This window comes from Pseudoliparis swirei, chromosome 4 (assembly GCF_029220125.1).
Source record: "Pseudoliparis swirei isolate HS2019 ecotype Mariana Trench chromosome 4, NWPU_hadal_v1, whole genome shotgun sequence".
NCBI lineage: Eukaryota > Metazoa > Chordata > Actinopteri > Perciformes > Liparidae > Pseudoliparis > Pseudoliparis swirei.
The window spans coordinates 14,426,736-14,450,065 of NC_079391.1; the positions used below are offsets into that span (position 1 = coordinate 14,426,736).

At 40.2% G+C, this 23,330-nt stretch overlaps 2 protein-coding genes across 2 annotated transcripts; both read right to left on the reverse strand.

Moving 5' to 3' along the window:
- Positions 1 to 2,753: 2,753 nt before the first annotated feature.
- tmem276b (transmembrane protein 276b) lies at positions 2,754 to 8,309 on the reverse strand. The gene is made up of 4 exons (XM_056413222.1): positions 7,913 to 8,309; positions 4,471 to 4,584; positions 3,217 to 3,354; positions 2,754 to 3,001 (listed from the first exon to the last, which is right to left on the reverse strand). The coding sequence occupies exons 1-4, from the start codon at positions 8,307 to 8,309 to the stop codon at positions 2,754 to 2,756; spliced, it is 897 nt and encodes a 298-aa protein (XP_056269197.1).
- A 3,224-nt stretch (positions 8,310 to 11,533) lies between these two features.
- On the reverse strand, positions 11,534 to 20,852 carry slc39a13 (solute carrier family 39 member 13). Its single transcript, XM_056413100.1, has 10 exons — positions 20,741 to 20,852; positions 19,332 to 19,682; positions 17,237 to 17,344; positions 16,771 to 16,913; positions 14,876 to 14,992; positions 14,230 to 14,319; positions 13,066 to 13,116; positions 12,772 to 12,904; positions 12,588 to 12,687; positions 11,534 to 12,355 (listed from the first exon to the last, which is right to left on the reverse strand). The coding sequence occupies exons 2-10, from the start codon at positions 19,642 to 19,644 to the stop codon at positions 12,280 to 12,282; spliced, it is 1,131 nt and encodes a 376-aa protein (XP_056269075.1). The 5' UTR covers positions 19,645 to 19,682; positions 20,741 to 20,852; the 3' UTR covers positions 11,534 to 12,279.
- Positions 20,853 to 23,330: the final 2,478 nt, after the last annotated feature.

Sequence of the window (23,330 nt, forward strand, 5' to 3'; positions counted from 1 at the left end):
ATATTACTGCACATTAGTTTGGGTGTGAACTTAAAACTTTAGAAAACCAAAACACCAAACAGCATTGCATTCTGTGAGGACGTCAGGGAATTTACTGACTCAGTTGTTAGTGTAATGACCATAGATATAAATATGCTCATATTTATGGTAAGTCTTTCATGTTTCTGGCATAAATATTTTCACAATAAGAGCCTAAAACCGACTGACCCTACACGACATGGTTTTAAACCCAAGATGTTTGTAAAAGACACAACAGGGTGCTTATTACATGCTCTGGTCATCGTTTGCTCCGACCCTGCAAACATATAATGTATAACTCCACCTGCTCAGAATTCAAGTTCACAGACTTTTATGAGACCCAGCAAAGTGCAAAGATTCAACAAGACACTGAAGATACAGTTTTCAATCATGCCTCAGTTAATTCCCTCGACTTCTGAAAAGTGGTAGCCTCATGAGGAGGTAAATGGTGATGGTGAAAGGACTGAACATCACACACAGTGTCGTCAACACACATTATAACACCTTTTTTTCTAAGAAAGTTAATTGACATAGCTGATAGATTATCTCATGACTCATCTCCAGCAGTTTATAAAAATGTCATCACACATGGCTGTAATATTCTTGTGTTATGAAGTGAGCTTGAACATTTCAAAATAAATTATTTCTAATGACTATGGGGGAAAAAAATACAGTAAGAGAAAACTGGCTTCTGTGAGTTATGATCACCCACAGGTGTCACAGAGAGAATCGTTGATACCTTTTCCACTGAATAAACTGCAGTCCTACCTGCTACACTCCTTTTTCAAAACCTTTCATGGGCTCCATGCCACAGTGTATACTATGAAGTGTACAATTTTGTAAGTTAGTACACAACTGGCACATTTAACTGAATGTGTACACAATTCAAAAGGTTGCACCACATACAATACAATTCAACTGTTAATTTGCAATGTCATTTCCTAATTTAAATAAAAATGACTTTATTATGTTTTGATTGTTTTAAATGTTGTCCATTACCACAACACTTAAACACATTTTAGTATGGATACTTGCGATTAAAGGTATACTTCATTTTGTCATTTTCAATGTGTGCACCTCAAATAAAAGTCTGCATTTCAAGTACAGTTTTTAACCGAGGCTGCTGTGCAGCACTGCAGTCCTTTCTAAATTACTATTTGAGTTTATTTATTCCGCCAGATTTGGAGGTATTTTTAATCCAACCATTGATTCAGAAAAGTATTCATACTTCAAAATATAAATTGAGAAATCTTGTAAATTAGTACACAATGAATACATATTTTACTGCTCAAGAAATGTGTTCTACACATCAATCAAACTGGAAATTTGTAATGCCAATCTTGAAATTAAAATCAAATATTTCTGATGTATTCATGACATCCATGTGTTTTAAAAAAAACAGCTCCTCCATTTCCAGTGTGCATTGCATTGTGAGAAGAATAATGTTCGTCACATCTTCCGAATTCTGCTTGCCTCAGTTGTTACTGAGTCCGATTTGAGTAAAGACATGATGACACTTCGGCCCTCCACCAATATGTGATGTCACTACGTTACTGTATTTAGTGGAGATGATGATTTGGAACGCAGCTTGTGCTTTTATTGTTATCACTGAAGTTGCATTTTTTCTTTTCTTGTATTACACAAAAAGTCTGTCCAATATTGAGGGTAAACAATGGAGAAATCAAATACTCCCTCCTCAGTTGGGTTTCATGTTTGTCTATTGACAGCAAACAACCGCATCACATCCACAAAATATCTTTACCTCGCTGAATCCAATAATGGATTAATGCTCCAAGCACCACCCTGTAACTCCTAATCCACTCCTTAGCCATCATCACCTCTAAACAAACAGAAAGCAAACATTCTTATTCAAAATCTAATTTACACAAACAATGATCTGGATCTACGTGGAGATGCATTTGTACATATATAGTCTTTAAAGAAGCATCAAACGATTTTCTTTTCAATGCAGATTTACTTAAGTGTATTTTATCGCACTGACCACGCTGCTAGATCCACCTTGTGCTCTGCAGAGGATGCAGACTTGACCCCCGGGGCTCATGTGTCATATCAAGTAGTGTGCTACACTAAAGATAAGCAATGGGCAGTCAACGGCAGTTTTTTTCATATATTTTTTTCTCATTACGAACAATAACACAGCTCACATCACTCGACTGAAAGAGGAATGCTGACAAGATGCTCTGGCCTGATGTTTGTGTGGTTTTTTCTTCTTCTTTTCTTTTAACGGATTTTCCCCATGATTTATCCAAAGTATGTGTGGGAAAGCATGTTTTGGTGTGTGTGTGTGTGTGTGTGTGCGTGTGTGCGTGTGTGTGTGGCTTTATGTATTTAGGAGAGCACCATTTTAAGACAAATTCTCATCAGAGAAAACAGTCACCTTTAGATCGCCATAAAGTCAACATGTCAAACATCTGAGCCAATACAATGTCTTATTTGTGCTATGAGAGCCATGCCTCAGACATACGTGACTGTAGGTGTTCGTCTTGGTGTTCCTGGAGGTCCCTCTGGGATTTCTTTTCGAGATTAGGTGTGTGAAGTTTGTCATCACTTTGCTTCTTCTGTCACAGCTCAGGCACACTGAACACTGAGGGGGAGATGGCGATGTCGAGGGTGGTGTGATGGTGATCAGACAAAAACTGTTTCAGAGTTAAACATCAAGGTTGGAAGGGTGTGGTTTGTGCGTTCGGTGGGTCAGTCGCTTCACGACGCCTCCGTCACACGGTTCCATTCTCCTGCCTCGGCTTGTGGGATGTTGTGCGAGTGGGCGTGCTCAGGGAGGGGGCCAAGGTGCAGAGGAAGCCAGCCAACAATGTGAGACCGAGGCCCCCCCAGGCACAGAACATGGACCAGCCATAGCCATGGCTAATGTCCTCGGGGAGGCCGTACATGTAGCGGGGGTAGCGGGACAACTCAAAGTTGATTCCTGCCACGCATGTGCACAAGGAGATGATGCAGCATGTTCCTGTGTGAGCAAAGGAGACAAGCAGTGATTCAAAACGGTTCCAGCTTGATGATTGAATTCCTACATGTACTGTGCATCTTAGTGCAGGACATTGATCTACTCTCTCATGATAACCCAACAATGCTATCAAGCTGTCATCAAATAAATAGTTAATTGAATGAAATTGGATGTTGGATGTTTGTGTGTACATGTGGACATATGTGCTCTCACAGTACCTCCCATGAGAAAGAGTAGCCCAGCTACATATTGCATGAGGTCATGCTGCTGGCAGCATCCCAGCACTCCAATGATCCAGCCAAAGAGAATGATGGACACGGCCATGCCCACAAAGCCAGCCGTCATTCTTCTCAGATCTGCAGGCAGAAGTGAAAAAACGTCTCCTCTGAAACTCAACAGTGAAACTATAGGCTATTGTGTATACTTAGAATAACTCATTGTATGGTGAATCTGTTGCTCTCCAACTGCAGAGTGGATGGTGACGCCTTTATTACTCCATCAATAAACCACATTGAAATGTTTTTGACCAACTAGATCATTTCAAAATTAATGTAATATTACTTTAATTGCATTGTAAATCAGAACATGTTTCATTCTTATCAGGCACTCATTTTATCTTATGTAAAAATGATATCTTAAATAATTCTTTCCAGTGTTTATAACAGAACATATCATAGCAGATTCCCAATAATACTGAAAACAAATTGATGAAAGGGGTTTAAAACTGAAAATAATACTGATGCAATCTAAAGTCGAACAACTCCTTCACTCTCTCTCTTTGAGCAAGGATTTCAAGTGAGGAATAAAAGCGTATTAAGGGGAGATATTCAAGAATATATTGATCCGTCAGACCTAATGTCCTCAGATAAGCCACTTGAAAGCTAATGGCTTCCTAATAGTGATGACCTGATAACCTCTGGTCATGACTCTCGACGTGGGAGAAAAGGTCTTATGAGGTCAGTGATATATTCAGGAGCGAGCATGAAAGCAAAGGAAGAACATTGCATTCATTTATTGTATTAGTTTGGCTAACAAATACTGTAATTCATAAATGTCTTTGAAATGATAACTGATGACAAAAACTGTTTTAATTAAATTCCTAAAAATTCTAATATATCTCAAAAATATTTATGTTTGCGAATAATGTGATCAAGGAGAAAGAATGAAAATAGTGTGCCTTGAGTTCCGCCAAAAACTAAAACCCCTGAAGGTGAAGCCTGTCGAGGAGGACATTTTTTAATTACCTACATCAAGGAGGTCAATCCTGGATTTTCTCAACCTTTATCTGTTTTTGAATTTATTCATTTCATTAATGAATTAGTCTATTAATTTAATACAGTCGAGCCATTAAGCATAAACCTACACAAACACTACAAATAACAGGTAGGAAGATTGTATTATCATTATTTTTATTCAGTGACCAACTAGTCCAACCAACTCCATGAAGACAGACTTAACACGTTGATACTTACGAAGTGCATGCCACTCATCCTGTCGTATGGTCTTTGTGATGTTGACGGGTAGATTTCGTGGTAGGATGGACGAAGAGTAGTGATACTTGACTGAGGTACATCTTTGAATTATTCCTGAAAAAATAAAATAAAAATGGTGGGGACAATAGTAACTGGAGCACAAATATTTTAGTAGTAAGTAGAGCAAAGTGACAACAAAATAAAATTAAGTAAAAATCTCATTCTGAGCCTTTGGGATTATCAAATAATATAAACACATGGTGGAAAAGCTTCATATTTATTGTACACCCTCACTGAGTTTTAATTTACTGAGCTGGCCTTATTAACCTCGTATTCCCAACCACTCCTACTCCTAATAATCCATATTGCTCATTGTTTCCTAATCCTCCCTTAATAACAATATTAAGGGAGGATTAGGAAACAATGAGCAATATGGATTATTCTACCGAAGGCCCCATAAAGAACCTTCATTGTTCTCATTTAAAGTGAATCCCCTCATAATGACTAGATAGTCACTGCAGTAAAGTGCATTCAAAATAGGCCTTCAGAGTCCGATACATTCAGAATTTAAAGACATTTCTCGTCCAACTCCTACTCCATATGTCAAGCGACACAACAGCTTTATATTTCGATTTCCCAGCAAATCGTCACTTTCCTATCACATTTGAGAAGAACTGGGATATTTCTAAAGTACTTTGCATATCTCTCAAGTTAGAACTATGGCAGACATCTTTATTTTCGTATAGGGAGCTCAATATACCTTTTTCACAGCAGAAGTTTTGGCTCTACAAAGCAGGAAAATCACAGGTGTAAATAATTACATTAACGATGGCTCCATTCCATTAAGTGTCCTAGCAAGGCACGTCAGTGACTGAGCATGCACAATAAGAGCCCTGAAACTGGCCCGCTGAGTGCAATGCACCATCATCAGTTGTATTAATTCCACCTGTGCCTTTCCTGCTTTGGTAAGTGCAAATATTTGCTTTCAATAATGTATAAAGTGTAATAATACATATATAACATTCCCAGAACTTTTAGCACACTTTATTCATCTCTGATTTTTAGACTTTCCTTCCGATAGTTGGGTTTTGTCTGAATATTCTTTGTTGAGGCACCAATGGCTACTATTACAGAAAAACGTTTATATTATCAGGGCAGCATTTAGTCCAAATATTTGTTCATATGTTTCCGAGAGAAATTGGTGAGCTATATATATAAAGAAAAGTTAACATGTGATACCAAAGTACAACGTGCTACCTATTCAAGGCATTTCTGTACTATTGTATGCAGAACACATCGACTGATATCATCATCATCTATAAAACATGGGCACTTTAGTTGGGACTTCAGCTTTCCATACCATGTTGGTTTGAATGTGGTTTCAATACCCCACATCCCATGTTAAGAAGTTACAAATTGTAGCTCAGTTAAGACCCATCTTCTACAAGCCAAAACTGTATTTCAATGACAAAAACAGACACAATGGGGGCTACCTGGCAAATTGTGCAATGCTTTGCACACCATTTGCAGATCCGTGTCGAGCCATTTTGCCTAATCACACGTCTTCTCAGGATACTGTGGTAATCTGCATGCTGTGCTTGATTGACATCTCCCTGACTCACCCGTTAGCTTTGTCTATTGAAGTGGGACAGAGTGCACCTTTATAATTCTTATTGGTACATTGATCTTGGTGACTTAATTCAATTCCCATCACATCACCTTTTAATCTGCCAAAACAAGTGAAAACACATGTGTGGGTGGGAATGGCCGAATACAATGCCACACAAAGATCAACACTCACTGACACTCTACACCTAGTGAACCATTGTTGTGTACATCTGGAGCATGTGGCATTAATGTAACATTATCACTGCATATAGTCTGAGTCGACAACAGTAGAGATATCTTTCTGTCATCTCTCTGTGATCTTTGTAAATTGCCTCACTTGTTCACCCATAAGTGCACTGACATAATTTAAAGTATGACAGTCCCACAAATCTCTCCTTTGTGTTCAAACTTGTCTGTCATGCTTTCAAATGGTGTGTTCCGTTAGGGTCATTATGTTTATTTGAAATGGCATGGCTTGGACATATGGACCAGTTTATATAATGTGTAAATGTAAAATGTATTTGTAATTTGCCATGTTAAATAATCTGTGAACCCTGTATTAATAAATTACTTCAAATTGCTTAATATATTAACGGAAATATTGGGCCTAGACATAATTATTGAAAAGGAACAAATATGGTTTTAAGAGTCAGACAAGATTAAATAAACTGATTTAATATTGTGTTTTCACTTACATAGGTTATGTGTAGTATCTGTGTCTGGGGCTGCTAGCAATAATAGTAATCATGACATTTTATTCATGTGACCAGTCATTTTTGAGTAGTAGTGTCAACACAAACCGTACAAGGTGTGGTCATAATTCCATGAACACATGTACAATTCACTTAAAACACAACTAAATTAACAACTTTTCGAGACAACAAGCTTCCAAAAGATAGTATATGTGACAGAGGTATTGGACCATGTCAATCCACTGACTGGTTCAGTCAATTAAACAAAAACATGGGTTATTATGTTCACTTTGTGTGGATATACATAGATTGTGCACTGTAGATTATTTAAATCGAAAATCATTGATTCAATAAAGTGTTATTAATGTAAATAAGATTACAATGGTTACACTTTACTAAATGCCCTTAATCATTATATAGGTCGATTATGGTGCTTGCTCAGACATCTATGAATTATGAGAAGAAGAAAAAACATGATGTAGGTAAATATCCAGAGACAATGCTTGAAAGAGAGAGGGGGGGGAGCACTAAGCAATGCATACTGTCCTGTCTACTTTGCTTTGCAAAGACTTCGGATGGAAACCCATGTTTATTGTACACAGAGTGGGTCCAGTCTTATATATCTGCTCAGTTCTAAGATCTTGGTCTGGATCAGGTGTTGCAAAATGAGTGATGTCTGAATGACGGCTTTTTATTGTTGCTCAATGAGGAAGGCTGTGCATCATGTTTTCTCTGCTATGATCTACAATTCAAACCACATGTAACTGATTCAGCTTCGTTTGCAAGAAGAAAACACATTTTTCAGACGTGAACCTCCCTGGGATGCTGTGTCTCTTATATGGAAACCGGGTTCAGAAAATAGAGGTGCAGTCATTATCTGGGAGAGAGACTCAGCAAAAGGGGGTTCTCTCAGCACCATGGACAGCGACATTTGCAGATAAAGAAGAGACCTAAGCTTCTCAAAAACAAACCACATCCTAATCTCGTTTCATAACACATTAAAAACGCACATTGCTGAGGCACGTCGGTGTGTGAGGAGAGAGTGGGCCGCTGCCATCCTGTTCGTGTCAGGCTAGGTGTGAGCTCATCGCTGAACAGCAAGGCCTGGTGCACACAAGAAAAGCCAGACGGCTCGTGTTTACCTTTGTAAATAAGGTCCTCGGTCTCCAGGTCGAATCCCTCCCGGTGGCACTTCCTCCAAAGCCCGGAGATGGTGGAGTTAAACTGCCGACTGCAATGAGACTCCATGGGAGACGCAGCGGCCATGAAGTGCCGCTTCGCCCGGATGAGAGCTCCAGCATCTGGGCCGTTACCTTTCCTCTCCAGGCTCTTTGGAGGCATCTGGAGGGGGAGGTTGATGTTTGAATTGTAGATGTAGCCCGGGTCGTTTCGCTTGTTGCCATAGTTTTTACACCTCTCTCGATGTCTCCTCGCGTCGGTCTCGTACCAATTATCGGTGCAAATCGCCATGGCGAGCAGCCCGAGCGCGCAGAAAGCCAAGAAGAGCCCCGTGCCCGTTAATATTTTCATAGCGGCCATCTTCCCCGCTCGATGGAGAGCCCAAACAGTCGCAGGAAGGCTCCTCCGTGGCCGTGGTGGTGGTGGTGGTACCGCGTGAAATGAATCACGACGGCACTCACAGCCTCACGCAGTCCTGCACGAGCATAATGATGCAAAGCCAGCGTTTTCTGGACTGGATGCTGCGGTCTATTGTTGTGGTACCCGGTGGATGCAATGTTGTTCCCACCATCTGTTATGGTATAGGAGGAGAGGATGGATGGATGGCGACCAACGCTGTGAGGAGGAGGCAGGGGCAGGGATGTAGTTGCGCGCTCTCTCCTCCAGGTTGTTGCTGGATGGGGTGGACAGGAGAGTGCTGTTCTGCTATGGGGGAGTGGTCATTTGTGACGCCTGAATGGTCACCTTTTGGGATTTTGGTAAACACAGGTGTAGTGGAATCCTTTTTTCTATCTAGAAATAAGCAGCAGCAGTGGCTTCTTTAGATGATTAGTTGCATGTAATTGGTGACTCAATAGTGTTTACATTATTGTGGATGTATGACTCAGCCAATTAACCCGTGAAATGAATACAGTATCATGCACACACTTAGTTCTAAGAGACGTGTCACCATATACACTTACTGAACAAAAGTAAACTGTTGTTCTCACTGCAACAACTTGGTAATTTAAACTGCCTTTATGAATACAGGTTAGTCCAATGAGAGGAATGCACTGTTTGGGGGATTTTATGTCCAAAATATTGAGATAAACATAAAAGACTATCACTAAAAGAGGAGAATGGCAAACATTACAGAAGGACATCAAACCAGGAATACATGCAAAAGTGAGCTGCACTCAATCAGATCGGTTACAGGTCTAGTCAGTATGGGTTTCAATTAAATCTTTAAAGTTGGCTGAAGAAATGTTGTGATCCAGTTTGAGATCCTGTTGCAGGTCATTAGTGTGGAGCCAAGCATTCAAAGGCCTGTAATCAACCAAAAGAATATCTAGTTAGGTGGTCTTTAATAAGTTAGATCGTTATCCTAGAGATGGTTTTTCAATATATAATTAAGTATTTAATCATTAAACAAACATTTTTTATAAACAAATGTGAATGTAATCAAATGTCTACACTAAAACGACTCCTATACACATTAATCTGTATTTTCCTTTTTCTCATCTTGCACTTAAATTAGACTCAGCCACTGGAAATGATATCAAACTTATATTTCAGACTCAAGTTGGACCAGATAGTACAACACATTAAATAGAATAAAATACATATAAAATCACAAGTAAAATACACGGACCTACGAATGCCTTATAAATAGACAGCTGTACCAATGTCTCCACAGCTGGGACTGGTCGTGCGTAAAACTAAACTTTGTTCGATAAATCCATGATTATTTCATTTTCAGATTCATTAACCCGGCAGAAACATTTATACATAAGATTTCTTAAAACAGCTTGCAAAATATTAATTCCTGCAGCCACAAACATTTCACTGGCACAACTCCATCTCGGTTTTCTCAGTAATATTCTCATGGCCTCATTATAAGTTACTTGAAGTCTCTGTAAGCTTGTTTTTTTTGTAATTAGACCACAAGTGTGCAGAGAGGTGTACAACATGCTCTAAACAGAGACATCTCCACTCCCTCTACACACACTAAACCTGCATGAGACAACGTCTGCTTGTGCATATACATATCTTCATCATCGGTCATCTGTTCTGAAATAAAATGTCCAAGATATTTTACCTCATCACAGAAACCGAGGTAATTATCAGACAATTTGAAGTCAGGGAATTTTACACTTATGTAATTGCTAGTTAGTGCTGGGAGATATTCAACATTTATCGACACAGAAAAAGATATATGACCAGTTGTTGCTGCAATAAAGAATGCCCATATATCCTAATGAAGCATGTGCATCAGTACTAATGGTCCAGCCATGTTGTCGTGGGCCAGGCCTCCCTGATCTGAGTATAGCAAAAGCACTTCGCTTGACAGTATCAAATGATTATCTTGACAGAATTGAGCCATGTAATTGGCAAATAATGAGCAGTTGTCTGAGATATCTGCATTCATATCCCCAATGACATATAGAGGAAGTATTATCCAGAATATAGGAATTGATGAAGGCAAGCCTATTTAGATATTCAACCTCATTGTGATGACACTCATGGGTGTAGACATTTAGGATCATTAATTCCTTATCAGCATGAGTAAACTGTATTGCAATACACCAGTCAACACAGAGCCTGACCACATTTATCAATGAGACAAGCTTCTTATTCCATAAAATAGCCACGCCCCCTGATATCCTACCTGACTATTCCCATACCACGGTCAGTTGTAGACTCCCCAGCCCCATGAAAGCCATCAGTGAGAGTTTAGTCTTTCCAAGTCTTGCTTTGCTAAGAATGTCTCTTGGACACGGATGAAGTTTCAGCATCTAGATCTGGTGAGAACCTGGTAGCCAAGACACTCGGCTTCGTCTGGACTGTTTTAATGCTGCCCACAGCTCCGGTCCCAACGACAGGCAGATACATGTGTTAAAGAGACGATTCCTGATAGCAATAGGACCACATTATAGCGGAACATGTATATAGATATGATTGTTCTTACACATGTATAGCTCATAGTCTGGATTGTGTTGGAGATGTTCAGTTTTAGTGTACGACATGTTGCCCTCAGCACGGGCATTCAATCAAAAAGGCCGATGAAAGTGTCAGGATTGTGTGAGAAGAACCACAAAACAACTCAGTTATATTGGTCACCAACGAGACCAGATAATCCAATTCAGAACTTAATGAAGTTATTGGAACACAGCTGAGAATCAATGTAAGATGTGTCACTGGTGTGTTTGCACTACAGTGCACATGGCGGTTGTTTGTGGTCCTTCTGCGCTGCGACTGTGGAAGGCTCCCACCGACAATCGGCCGCTCACAGGCTGACGACTAAGGAAGGCAACCCGTGGCGGAGTCGTTATGGCAACAGAAGCTTGCCAAACAGACTGTGTTGAAATTGGACAAGTGTGAACACAATCAATACCCCCCTCCCTGCACTCCCATATGACATTTTAGGCATAGGATCTCTGCAGTAAAAATATGCTCATGGTGGACAGCTTGTTGTGAGGTCACAGCACTGTGCTGCCTCAGCACTGCCAGTCAATACCCGGATATCCTCATGAGATCATGATCACACCTGTGTTCCAGTTCTCATACTAATTGACAGCTGTGGTCGTCTTGTTAAGTTCATAAAAAGCAGTTTATTTTTTATTTTTACGGCAGTCTCACATGTATAGGCATTTATTTCAGGGTGTTGACACTTAATGCTATGAAAAGTTCTGCATGGTGACAATTCTAATAGTCATCTGTCTCGAGTCTCACTGAACTACAGGCAACAATATACATTAAAGCTGAATATTAACAAACAGTATGTTTTTTTTCAATTAACTTGAACTTTATTACAATTATTCATTCAAGCAGAGATAAAAAAAAAAAGGTGCAGACTGAAGTGAATGAAGATACAAGACAAACAACACGAACTGTACTTTGGCGTAGACCTGACCCTGTTGTAACAGACCATCCTGACTTCTTGGCGCTATCTCTCAACAAGACAAAGATTGAGTGGTGGTGGTGCACGTCTAATAATAGGTTGCTTGTCTAATTTTCAATAAATATAAAGCAGCTACATCAGAAAAATATATACAATGTTAAAACAATTTCGTGTTTGTTGAATACATTTTAGAGGAGTATGTTCTGGTAGAGTCTAACAATACCGGCTCTGTTGAGCTGGTGCATCAGGTGTACCTGTGTTAATGCGTGTGCAAAACAACATGATTGTCTGATTAACCATACAAGACAATTTGGTAACAAAGATCCATACAAACACTCTTATTTCCATTGATGTTTTAGTTTGGCACATTTTTTAAGTAGCTGCACAAAGTCTTGTTGGCAGATCAAGAAGGTCTTCCATCCATAAAGTCGGTCAGATATTTGTTCATATTCAATCAACGATGGCAGAGAGCACAGCCATGACAGCCACGCCACAGAAAATGAGCAGGATCTGCAGAAAAGACTGCCTGGTAGAGGAACAACAACAAAGGGCACAGAGTCAAGGACTTACAAGAAAAATGCCATCTGCCCATTTCCACACCACAGAACAAGACATGCAACGTTCCGTCGGTAAAAACAATGCCTGACATCGTCACCGCGGTCTCAACTCCAACTCTACAGACCAGGTTAAAAAGGCCACGCTTTAATAAGTGGCTCTCCATTGTGTTTGTAATGTGAACAAGCACAAAAGATGCATACCTTAAACTGGACTCTTCCAGCAGGTCGGGCACCACATTCACCAAGGCAATGTAGAGGAAGCCTCCAGAGGTGAACGGCAATATCCAGGCAGTGGCATTTTCTACAAACGGCAGGAAAGACTTGCGTGTCATTCTGGCAACTGTGAAACGGGTTGATTGTTTGTGCAGAATATGGAGAGTCTTACCCGTTCCTTTTGGCGACTGAGCGCACAGAGCGAAGCAAGCTCCCAACACACCGACCAGCGCCGTGGACAGCTGCATGCGGGCGGCGCTGCAGCGGTCAAAACCGGCCCTCAGGAGAATGGCAAAGTCTCCCACCTGCAGACGGGGACATATCCCACAGCAGAGGATCAACATTCACTGGGTTTACAAGCTCTCCAGCAGTCGGATTCTTCCTCGGTACTTTCTGCTATGTAAACATAAAACCTTTAATATTTACAAATGGTATATACTATTTCACAGAGGACTCTGTATCTCACCTCGTGGGGGATTTCATGGAGCAGGATAGCAAAAGTGGTGAGGAAGCCGACCTGCAAGAGAAGTTTCATTTACACGGCTTTGTCTCACTTGGTGAAGAAATGAGTTCTGTAGTCTTAAAAAGGGCAAACATACGACACATTCATCCTTCACAGCACCTGAGTTGAGTGATAAGCTCATTATGTTAAGTTTGCAGTGCAAAGAGGAAACATGTAAAAGACAAAAGTAGAAACTTTGAGCAGCTTGAAGGGCTATGTAGCACAGCTTAAAGTATTTTAAAGTGTTTATAATCCCTCATGAAGAGCATGGTGAGACCTATCAAGTGTGTACTAAGCGTAGTTATTATACACACACGATACGTACATGAGGCTATTGGATATCTACACGTCACTGAACTCAAAGCTCAAACCAATTAGTTAAAATAAGACATAATTGTACATTTTATTTAACAATAGTAAAACGATTTAGGAGACACTAGTCGAAGACTTAATTAGAGTGAAACTTGCCTACAAGTATTAGTATTTTAAAATGAATCTTTATTTAACACTGCATTGATACAGATCATTTTCATACAGTATTCCAACATGGCAAAGTCATGTTGTGATAAATGCGCAAAGGAGTAAACAAAACACACCGGTGAGATGTCTTGTATGTGTATGTTTGAGAACTTCCTCTCTGGCACATTGAGCCAGAGTTCACGCTGCTCGCCTTATGTCTCTCCAGCTGGACTCTTTCCCCAGAGCTACAAATATACACTAAGCTACTGAAGCGACGCAAATACATCTTACTGCACCTTTTTGATCAAGCCTGTCAGATGATGCCGCTAGAATAAAGTAGCAAACTGAAAACATTCGTTCCAATTAATCTCCACTGAGCGGTCCACTTTTAAGTCTGTGGGACACAACAGGTCTGCTGCTCCGCCATCGAGCCTCAATATGCTGCGAAACACTTCCAAGGAAGGATAGTGTGTCAACATTCCCAAGAGTTATTATAGGCCTGAAACTCAAATGATCTTTAAGAAAGAAAAAGCATATGAGCAACAAACAGAAATGTAGGAGCTCTCATTCATCGATAAAAACAAATGTATTTTTTGGGTGTGAACCACATTCGAATGAGAAACACAAACATTCGAAGATAACCGTGTTTGTAGTGATGAGAGTTCTTACTTTTTTGCTAACCAGGAAACTTCCTGCTACAGCCAGTCCATGGGTGAAGTTGTCAATGCAGTTGGCCAGTAGGTTTAGGTATCCACATGTCTGTGACCGCAAACACAATACCACCGTTACTCAGGTTACCCTTGACGAGTCCAGACGACAACAGGAATCGTATCATTTATCAGTCGCAGACTTCGCTTTCAGGACACAATCCTGGTTGTTTTTGGTGTCAGCTAAAGTTACTCCCTGCTTTGTGGTCTGATCTCTTTAAAATGAGGCAGTAAATGATCCCTTCCTCTCTGGGAAGAAAAGGCAGCTGCCGGGGCAATTTTATTGTCGTTGTAACAAACTGTTGAATTAAGCAGTTTTAATCTGCCTCTCACCCAATGTTTGCAAAAAATATGCAATGTTTAAGTTAGTGTAGAGGATGAAACTGTGTTAGATGTGGATGAATGATACAATTTATAAAAGATAAGTTTATCACTGCAATTTTTGTTTAATTGAGACAAGTTTCTGGTTATCAACTAAACTACATTATTTAGTTTGGATAGTTGAATGCATCTCTTACATAACCAACCCATGACAAGCATTTACCCCCAGTGGTGTCTTTTTTTCATCCGTCTTGTTAACTGGGAAATGTCCTAGTTGTCAGAATTACCTTGATCTTCTCCGATCTTTCCTGCAGACTCTGCTTGGAGGATTTCCATGACTCAGCATGATGCCCATTTTTGAGTGATGCTGATGCCTTTCCACTGAAAACTGAAATAGACTCCGACTGTGGAGGAAAAAGGGAAGAAAAACAAGGGAAAATGAACATGTCCCCATGTGAATCATATCCCCTAGACCTAAAAAGAAAATCCATTTTAATACATTTTCCATTACCCATCAGTACAAAAGCATGTGGCAGGGCTCTTCTCCCTTAAGGAAACCACACCAGTCTTACCAAAAACACTAAGTTAATAGTCGTGTGGATTCAACAGTGCAATGAACATGCATTTTATTGCTGCTCCCACTGTGTGTCAATGGCTTTCACCTCCTGCCAGCAGGACAGCTGTTATGTTGAATTATTGCTCTAACTTCCTACATATGCAGGAATAAGCAGCCATTTGTACTTTTACTTCATTTGTTTCCAGATATTACAGATGACCTTTTAATTCCAACACTGCTCAACATGTTTCTAATTTGAATATAAAAGAGACATTTCAGGCTATAGCCTCCATTTTCAGCTAACTTCCTTCTTCCCTCATTCAGAAACCACTTATGTTGCCATTTAGACTGATAGTCAAATTAAGTGAGGGGGAAATAGCCTGCAGTCTTCTGGTTGCAGCAGGGAAATATTTGCTCCATGTCTATGATTGAAGCATGAGAAAGTAATGAAGCCTGATGATTTTTTGGGGGGCGAGATTTCTGTTAAATTACCACTGCAACCTAATTTAAAATAATTTAAAAATACAGCAGCGATTGAATCTCTTAAATTAAACATTGTAGCTCTAGACACAAAAACAATTACCCAATTGGGTTAAAAAGAAGTTCAGTTTGTGACAGTCCTTGCCCATTTTGGTAAAATGTGCCTAAACCCAGTGTTGTAAAAGGGAACATACGTACCACCTCTGTCTCTCGCGCACACTGTCACACTCTATTGTTGCCTCTGTCTACAAGCAGAGTGCTCTTCGCTGGACACTGAAATGGCTAAAGCAGCTGCTTCACCCCTGCACTATAAATAGACTAGTGGAGGAGCTGAGCCGTGGATTCCAATCCCCCCCCCCCTGTTCCCCCTCGCTGGCAATACAAAGACAAGAGAGGATGAGACCGCCTTTACAAACGTACTGCAACCAGCTATTCATTGTCGGAAACAAAGCCATGCGTTAAAAGGTTATTGTCAATCGTGCAGCATCATATTTCATATTTCACTATTTTCATATCATTTCTAAACAGTAAACGACAACTTTGATGCTCGAGACAATAATCTATTTTTGACACGGAATAATATAAACATAAAATACTAGTTTGTTTAATGATCAAGATCCATTTTATAAGTATTCATATGCAGGACGTTAAAGGAACAGTTTGACATTTTGGGAAACAAGATTTTCGATGAAAGATCAATACCATTCTGTCTGGTTAGCTTAGCACAACGACTTGAAACAGCTAGCCTGGCTCTGTTAATGCTTAACAGAATCTAAATCTTACAAATTAAAATTACACTAATGTGTTCAATCTGAACAAAAACATTAGTGTAAAAACAACTCCTTGAGGTTTCATGTGCTGAATTATTTGTTGGACTGGCACCGTAACTTCCTGGAGTTCCCAGCTGTCTGGCACCTCACTGAGAGTCGTATTGATTTTCACATCAGACTCATTTTAAATTCTTCCCTGCTCAAGGAGATCACTGATTGGCTGGCTGGACAGTAGCTCATCTGATGCTAAAATCAACAACACACTGTTCTAAATACGCAGACCTAGCTCTAACAGACCAAGCATACCTATGAAAAGAAGTAATCTGAAGGCGGGTATTGACGTTTCCTCTAATGACATTTCAGCTGAAACACTTACAGCAGAGTTAGAATTCAGATCTGAATTTGACGGGAGATCCTCGTTGCTGTCTCGGTCTGGGAACATCTTCTCCAAGAGGAGGAAGACCAACAGGCCGAGGATTACCCACAAGCCCTGGGTCATGTAGTGGTTGTGTTTACCAGCTAGGATGGAAGCAGAAAGATTCAAACAAGACTGAAGGAGCTAATGTAGTAAGTGAAAACTGAGCTACAACATGGGTGAGGGCTACACGCAACAACTTAAACCAAGAGTTTAATTAAACATGAATGAAATGACATTTACATTTGAAAGAAATGTAAAGCATGATTAATTTATTCAATATGAAATGATATCCGAGGAATCAATGCTCTCAAATAAGGTTTAACGACATAGTCTTTGTAAAAAGGTCTCAAGCATTCGACTAGTATACAAATATAAATATTGTGTTCTTATATATGTTTAAGAGGGGTCAGAGAAGGAGACTCACCTGAAGAGCGAGAGCGCTCCCACGCCTCAGGGAGGAGGTGAAGGAAAACATCCCCAAGAAGACCACCGATAGCAAAGCTCAGGAGCTGCTTCAGCCTCTGGCCACCAGCTGAAGAACACCGGGGAAGAGAGAGGAACAAAAGGGCAGAAATCACCCGTGTTTCATTAAAAACTCAAAATGGATGTCATGCGACTGACATGCCTCCCTCTGCCTGTTGCTTGTGTGGCTGATTTGGCTGGATAAGAGCCAATGGGCAGAGTGGGAACGTACATCAGTAAACTGTATACACCTGACGAAATCGGGCCCCAGAGTATTTAAGTAGCTTCATCTCTGACCTCTCTCGTCACCTCCTCCCAGGCCTCCACTTTGGTTACGGTTTTGTGCTTTGTTTGCACCCCACCCCCCAAACCCGCCCTCATCCATATTCATTACTAATCTGCCTGATTATTAAATATTTATATTTGACCTTATCTCATGTGTGATTTACATGTGTTGCCGCCTGTAAGCCAGTTTGTGACATGAGCTTTCTTTTTTTTGCACCAAGGTTACTTTTTCTCTAAATAAATAAAATGGCATGGCTTCAACTGATACAATTATATTTGTTTAAGTAAAGCATGATGCACACAAATCCACAAAAAAAGTGTCTCTGGCTCAGTCTACTAATACACACAGTGATGATGTGCTCAACAGATCGTTTTCTTTACTTTGGGAGTTTTCTCAGTAACGACTAACCTCCGGTCAGGACTGCACTTGAAAACCCCACAGCCTAAAATAAATCTGGAATGCCACGTTCCTGTGAGCGGGGCATATCAGGAGGCTACAGGCCACAGGCTGACCTGCCTGGTCTGGTTGCTAAAGTGCTCAATTTATTGTGTGCACTAACAAAACATTCACATTAAAGCAGGTGGATTGAGATGCACTCGGTTCATTGGTTTAAAAAAAAAAAAAAAAAAAACTCGTGAAAATGCCATCCAACATAGAATAGTTAGAAGATAATATAATTGTTGTACTGGGCATCCTCAATGTGCATTACTGCCTGCTACAGTGTCGGTCGACCATTTTAATCCAGACGAAATAGCAAATATTTGATAGACTTCCATGAAATGTTGTACAGACATTCACGGTCCCTAATGGAAGAATCCCACAACATCCAGTGCGACCAGCAGGTGAAAGTGTTCCAAGTATCCTGTGATATCTCAACCGTGACCATATGGTTTACCACATCATTCTCTTATGATTACCTGACCGACAACACAACTAAATTACTTTCATTACAGAGCAACCTGCCTTTTACATTTTTATTTTTTGTATATCTAATCTTCAACCGGTTTGGTACAGGTTGACTTTTCAACCGGGTCTGCCATTGTTCCCATTCAGTACAACACTCGGCTCTTAAAATATTGATAAGTAACTTTACAGCAGAAAAAAAGAAAAATGAGGTAAAATGTTCCTATAAATGTGAATCATCTAAACTTCAAGGCATGGTTATGTAGACAAATCTGCAATAGTGGTCATAGCTTTTTCCAGGAAGTTCTTTGGAATCTTTGAGGCAATGCTGGACCTGTGTAAACACAAAGCAGGTCCAGCTGGGTTCAGGACTGGCTGACTAAGACCCAGCAGAACTACTTCTTGAACTTACTGGGGTTCTGTTTCCCTCTTTTAGAGAGTGTGGAGAGCTGAGATTTATTACAAAGCCACTAAAGAGCTGGCATTTTTTATGTACATACATAATAGTTTAATGAGGCAGAAATATTTATTTTACTGCAGAAATTTGAACTCTGACCTCTTGTGCTTTCAACACTGAAGTATTTTGTCATGTTACAGCTGTTTGGCCTTTACATGGCACCATTTGTGTATATGTTGCCATGTACTGACTAATTCCTGCTTCTCTAAAACAAGTATACAACACTTTTTTTTTTGTAACGGCATCTTTTCCCTTAAAATACAGAGATATCATTATGCGTCATTGATACATTGCCATACATTAACAGAATTATGTTTGTATTATGAATATTGTTATACGGAAAATATTTTGATAGTATAGTACTGCAAGTGACTCAGATGCAAGTTTTTGGTACATGTTGCCATCTCTTACCTTCTGTTTTGAGGGCCGCTCCAGCTTCAATTGGAATGACAAGGAGGGGGAAAATCCCACTGAGGCCCACAGCAACCGAGCCCACCAAGGACAAGAGCCAGACATGAAAATGTTCACTGTATAAGATGTTCACTCGGAGGTACTCAGTCAGGCTGTGGCCCGGTCCTGCAGCAGAGGCTGTCGCATGGTTCATAGACGTTTGTGTCATCTTGTGGCTGCCTGATGCCCCCCTGCAGCTCAGCATCAGCAGGGTAACTGGGATAAACAAAGCAGCTACAGCCCGGCTGGGCTTCCTACAGCTTCCACCTTTCATCTGTCCCACGGTCCAAAAAGCACTTGCAACCAGTAATGCTGTAAGAGAGGCACACTTTCAGACCAACAGGACCCTATTGCACAATCAAAACATGTAGGAACATTTGACATAAGCATTACATTAAGCCTGCTATCCTCAATTATTTCATATCGATTTTGGTAAATAGTCTGACTTAAAATATAAATCATAAGCATCCAATTTTCTGATGATCAGGTTATTTTAATTTAAAATTTATTTAACCAGGAAATGCCTCATTGAGATTTAAAATCTCCTTTACAAGAGTGTCCTGGCCAAGACAGCAGCAGTAGCACACTACACAAAGTTATGCAAAGCAACATTGCACATCTTCGCCATTGAGAAGCTGGAATAGGCCTCCTTTAATGTTTGCTTGACCCCAACTCTTCTTCTTTTTTTAAACTCCAACCAGATGTAACTTGTTGTTATGTTGACCAGCTGAAGACACATGCTGAAGAAGTCGTGTTAAAAGTAAAGTTGCGCCAGGGAAGGAAGCATTCACAAGTAACGGAGTTCAGTGTGCGAACTTCTGGTCGGCCGCTGCCTCGGATATCTGCGACAGAGCGGAACGTTTCATGGAGTCGCAACTTCACTGCAACCGTGCGTCGTCCGGTGCGCCATAAGGTAACTCAGGTTTTTATTAAGCGTTTAAAAGCATCTGCTGCTCATCGTGTCCCCGTCGGTGAGCACAGGTGATAAATCAGTTCACTCACAAACAGTTACGTCAACTCACGTCAAGCTACAGACGGAAAACACAAACTATACAGCCGCACGGCGATAAAGTGACACACAGACACACACATACACACTGCGGTCAGTGAACGCCTCACCGTTTTGGACAACGAAGCTAACTGAACTAAAGTTAGCGAGGTAACGTTAGCTGGCGAACAGTCCGCGGAAGTTATCGTCCGTTCACAGCTACAGGCGTTAGCTCGCAGGAGCAATCACGGCAAATCCCCCCAAAAAAGGGTCACAACTGCGAAAACTAGCAACAGTTTGAGAAAGTTCGCGTTCAGTGTGAATGTTTCCACGCATTACATTACAACGACGTGAATGCGACATTATACCGTGTTATGAATACCTTGTGATTTCTGCAGGCTTCGCACCAGTGTGTCCCTGCCATCCAGCGTGATGAAGGCAGACTTGCGCCGCTGAGTCTCCCAGATGCGCAGCGCAGGGATCCGCCGCTCTCCCGAACAGCCACGTGTCAGGATGCTGGAGGGGGGGTGGGGGGGTCAGAGTCAATAGGAGAGGGGAGACGGGGACGTGGATCCCGCCCCACCAAAGATTTCAGGAAGTAACATTAACGTCACATTTTGCCGCAATAACTCCACATTCAGGAGAAGACCCCAGGGGGAGAGTTTAGTTATATTTCATGAAAAAAGCTTCTTCTTTTTTTAATTAAAAAACTTGATCAACCCAAAATGTATTCGTACACACTCGCTGACATGAAGTAGTCGAAGTTCACATTGAGGCACACAGACATGATCCAGGGATGTTAAGGCCAGTTTAGTTGATTGGAAAGAGCAGCACAACTAATTTTTTATTTAAGGCAATTCAAAAGAAAGTTTCATGGGAAAAGACCACTTATGAGTCCCACATGCGTGGAATTTAAACCATATTTAAACCATAAAAGTGTCAATATATTACAGTTTCTGTTCCAAATGTGTGTGTGATTTATTCATTTAGTTCATTCATGCTCGCTTGTAATTTGTATTAGTAGCCTAGCACTAATTGTGTTAATAATTCCCAACAATTAATCATTAGCCACAGTAGACGCAGTCAGTGGCACATCTAGTTTACCTTAAAATGCATCTATGTTGGACTTCATTAAAGACTTCTTGTCGTCCGATTATATATATTTCATATAATAAACGTCACTGTCACATCTATGTGGAATCTACTTTGCCTCAGAGAATTGGTTGGATGTAAAATGTATATAACATAGTTAGTGACTTTGCGTACATCACAAGACCAGCCTATCAAGTGAGAACCCCCCCCCCCCCCCTCATATTGACAATAGGAGAGGCATATCACCATTGTTGTCCTCAATGGCCTCACTAGAACACACTGCTGTTATTGGATATGACCTTTGACAGGATTACTCAACGTGTGTGTTATTGTAGCTTGTGGCATTAAAAAACGGCAGAGAGTGCACTAACTTGGAGGACGTAAAATAAAATAATTGAAGTTCAGTTTTGGGAACCACTGACATGACTATTTCTTTCCCCCCTCAAAGCTGCTGTTTCATGTATAGACACAAATAGTTAGATAGACCCTGGGATTAGCCAAGTGTTTGAAAACTTAACTGAACCTTTTTAAATATATAAATGAGTTTCAGTGATGAACTGTATTTCTGTTTTGTTTGATACCAAAAACCCACAAATAATCATTAGTCTGTAAAAACACAATATGTGAAGGTGTTTACCGTTCATACTTGTACTTACTAAAGTAAAACATATTGTGTTTTTTACTCCATTGCACATATTTGACAACTGGAGTTGTTAATTACGAAGCAGATTAAGATGTTACATAAAGAAACATGATGAGTTTACAAATCAATGCATTGTCAAAGATTGAACCCCTGGTGTGCAACCTTTTACGGGTTGTGAAACACCTATGGGTGCTCCTGGTCATGTTTCACATGTCGATACGTTGCTAGGAGTTCCAGCAAAGAGAAATCCTCTGAGCAGACCTGACTGTCAGACTGCTGCTGTGGAGTGAGAGGTTTTATAAAGGGACTCTGATACTCAGAAACGCCTCTTTTGTCCACAGGGACCGCCAAAATCAACACAGAATGAGAGTTCAATCAAGTTACTTTAAATACCTGATCCAACTTATCCAATGTGTGTGAGGATCTGAGAACAGTCCAACAAGTGAATATATATGTGTTTATTATAACGTTGGTCTTCCATCCTACCCCATTATTAATCTCACAACCCAATCAGATTAATCTAGTAAAATAAGGCTAATCTACCAAACTGTATATAAAGTCGTCAAAACTAGCTCTATCTTGAGCAGTTCCAAAAAAAACTAAAAAAACAATATCACAGATCACAATATATGAATGTCATTTGTTTGCAAACTGATTAGATTTGACATTACTGTTTTACTTTTACTTCGGTCAGCTGTTGAATGACATTTACTTCTCGTGCAGTAGTTTTATGAATTACGTATTGGTAGTTGTACTTCTTCTTTCATCTTCTCTCAACCCGTCTTTCTTACAAAAAGAGTTTGAAAATGGTTAATCATTCAAAATAATTGATCTGTTTTTGAATGCACATTCTGTCAATGTCCGCAACAAGCATTTTGCACCCATGTTTGGGTCCAGAGGCGGTCAGCACCGTATCCCCTCCTAACCTGTAGGTCCAACAGTACAATACATTTACTTAATTAACAGCCTGACCAGCAGGTGGTGCATCTGACTTGAGTTCACTGCATACATTATCGTGTGAAATCTGCCCTGACAACAGCAAAGACAACAAATATAATTCTATGACCACATCAATTACATCTGTTTTTTAAACTTGTTGTAGATCAGCAGTCTCTTCTGAGCTAAAGTAACTAAAGTAAGACTACATGACACATTCTAGATCATCTGGAAAGCCATTTTATAAAGATAACATAAATGGTTTAAATGTACAAATGTATGGAAATGTACACTCTTAACT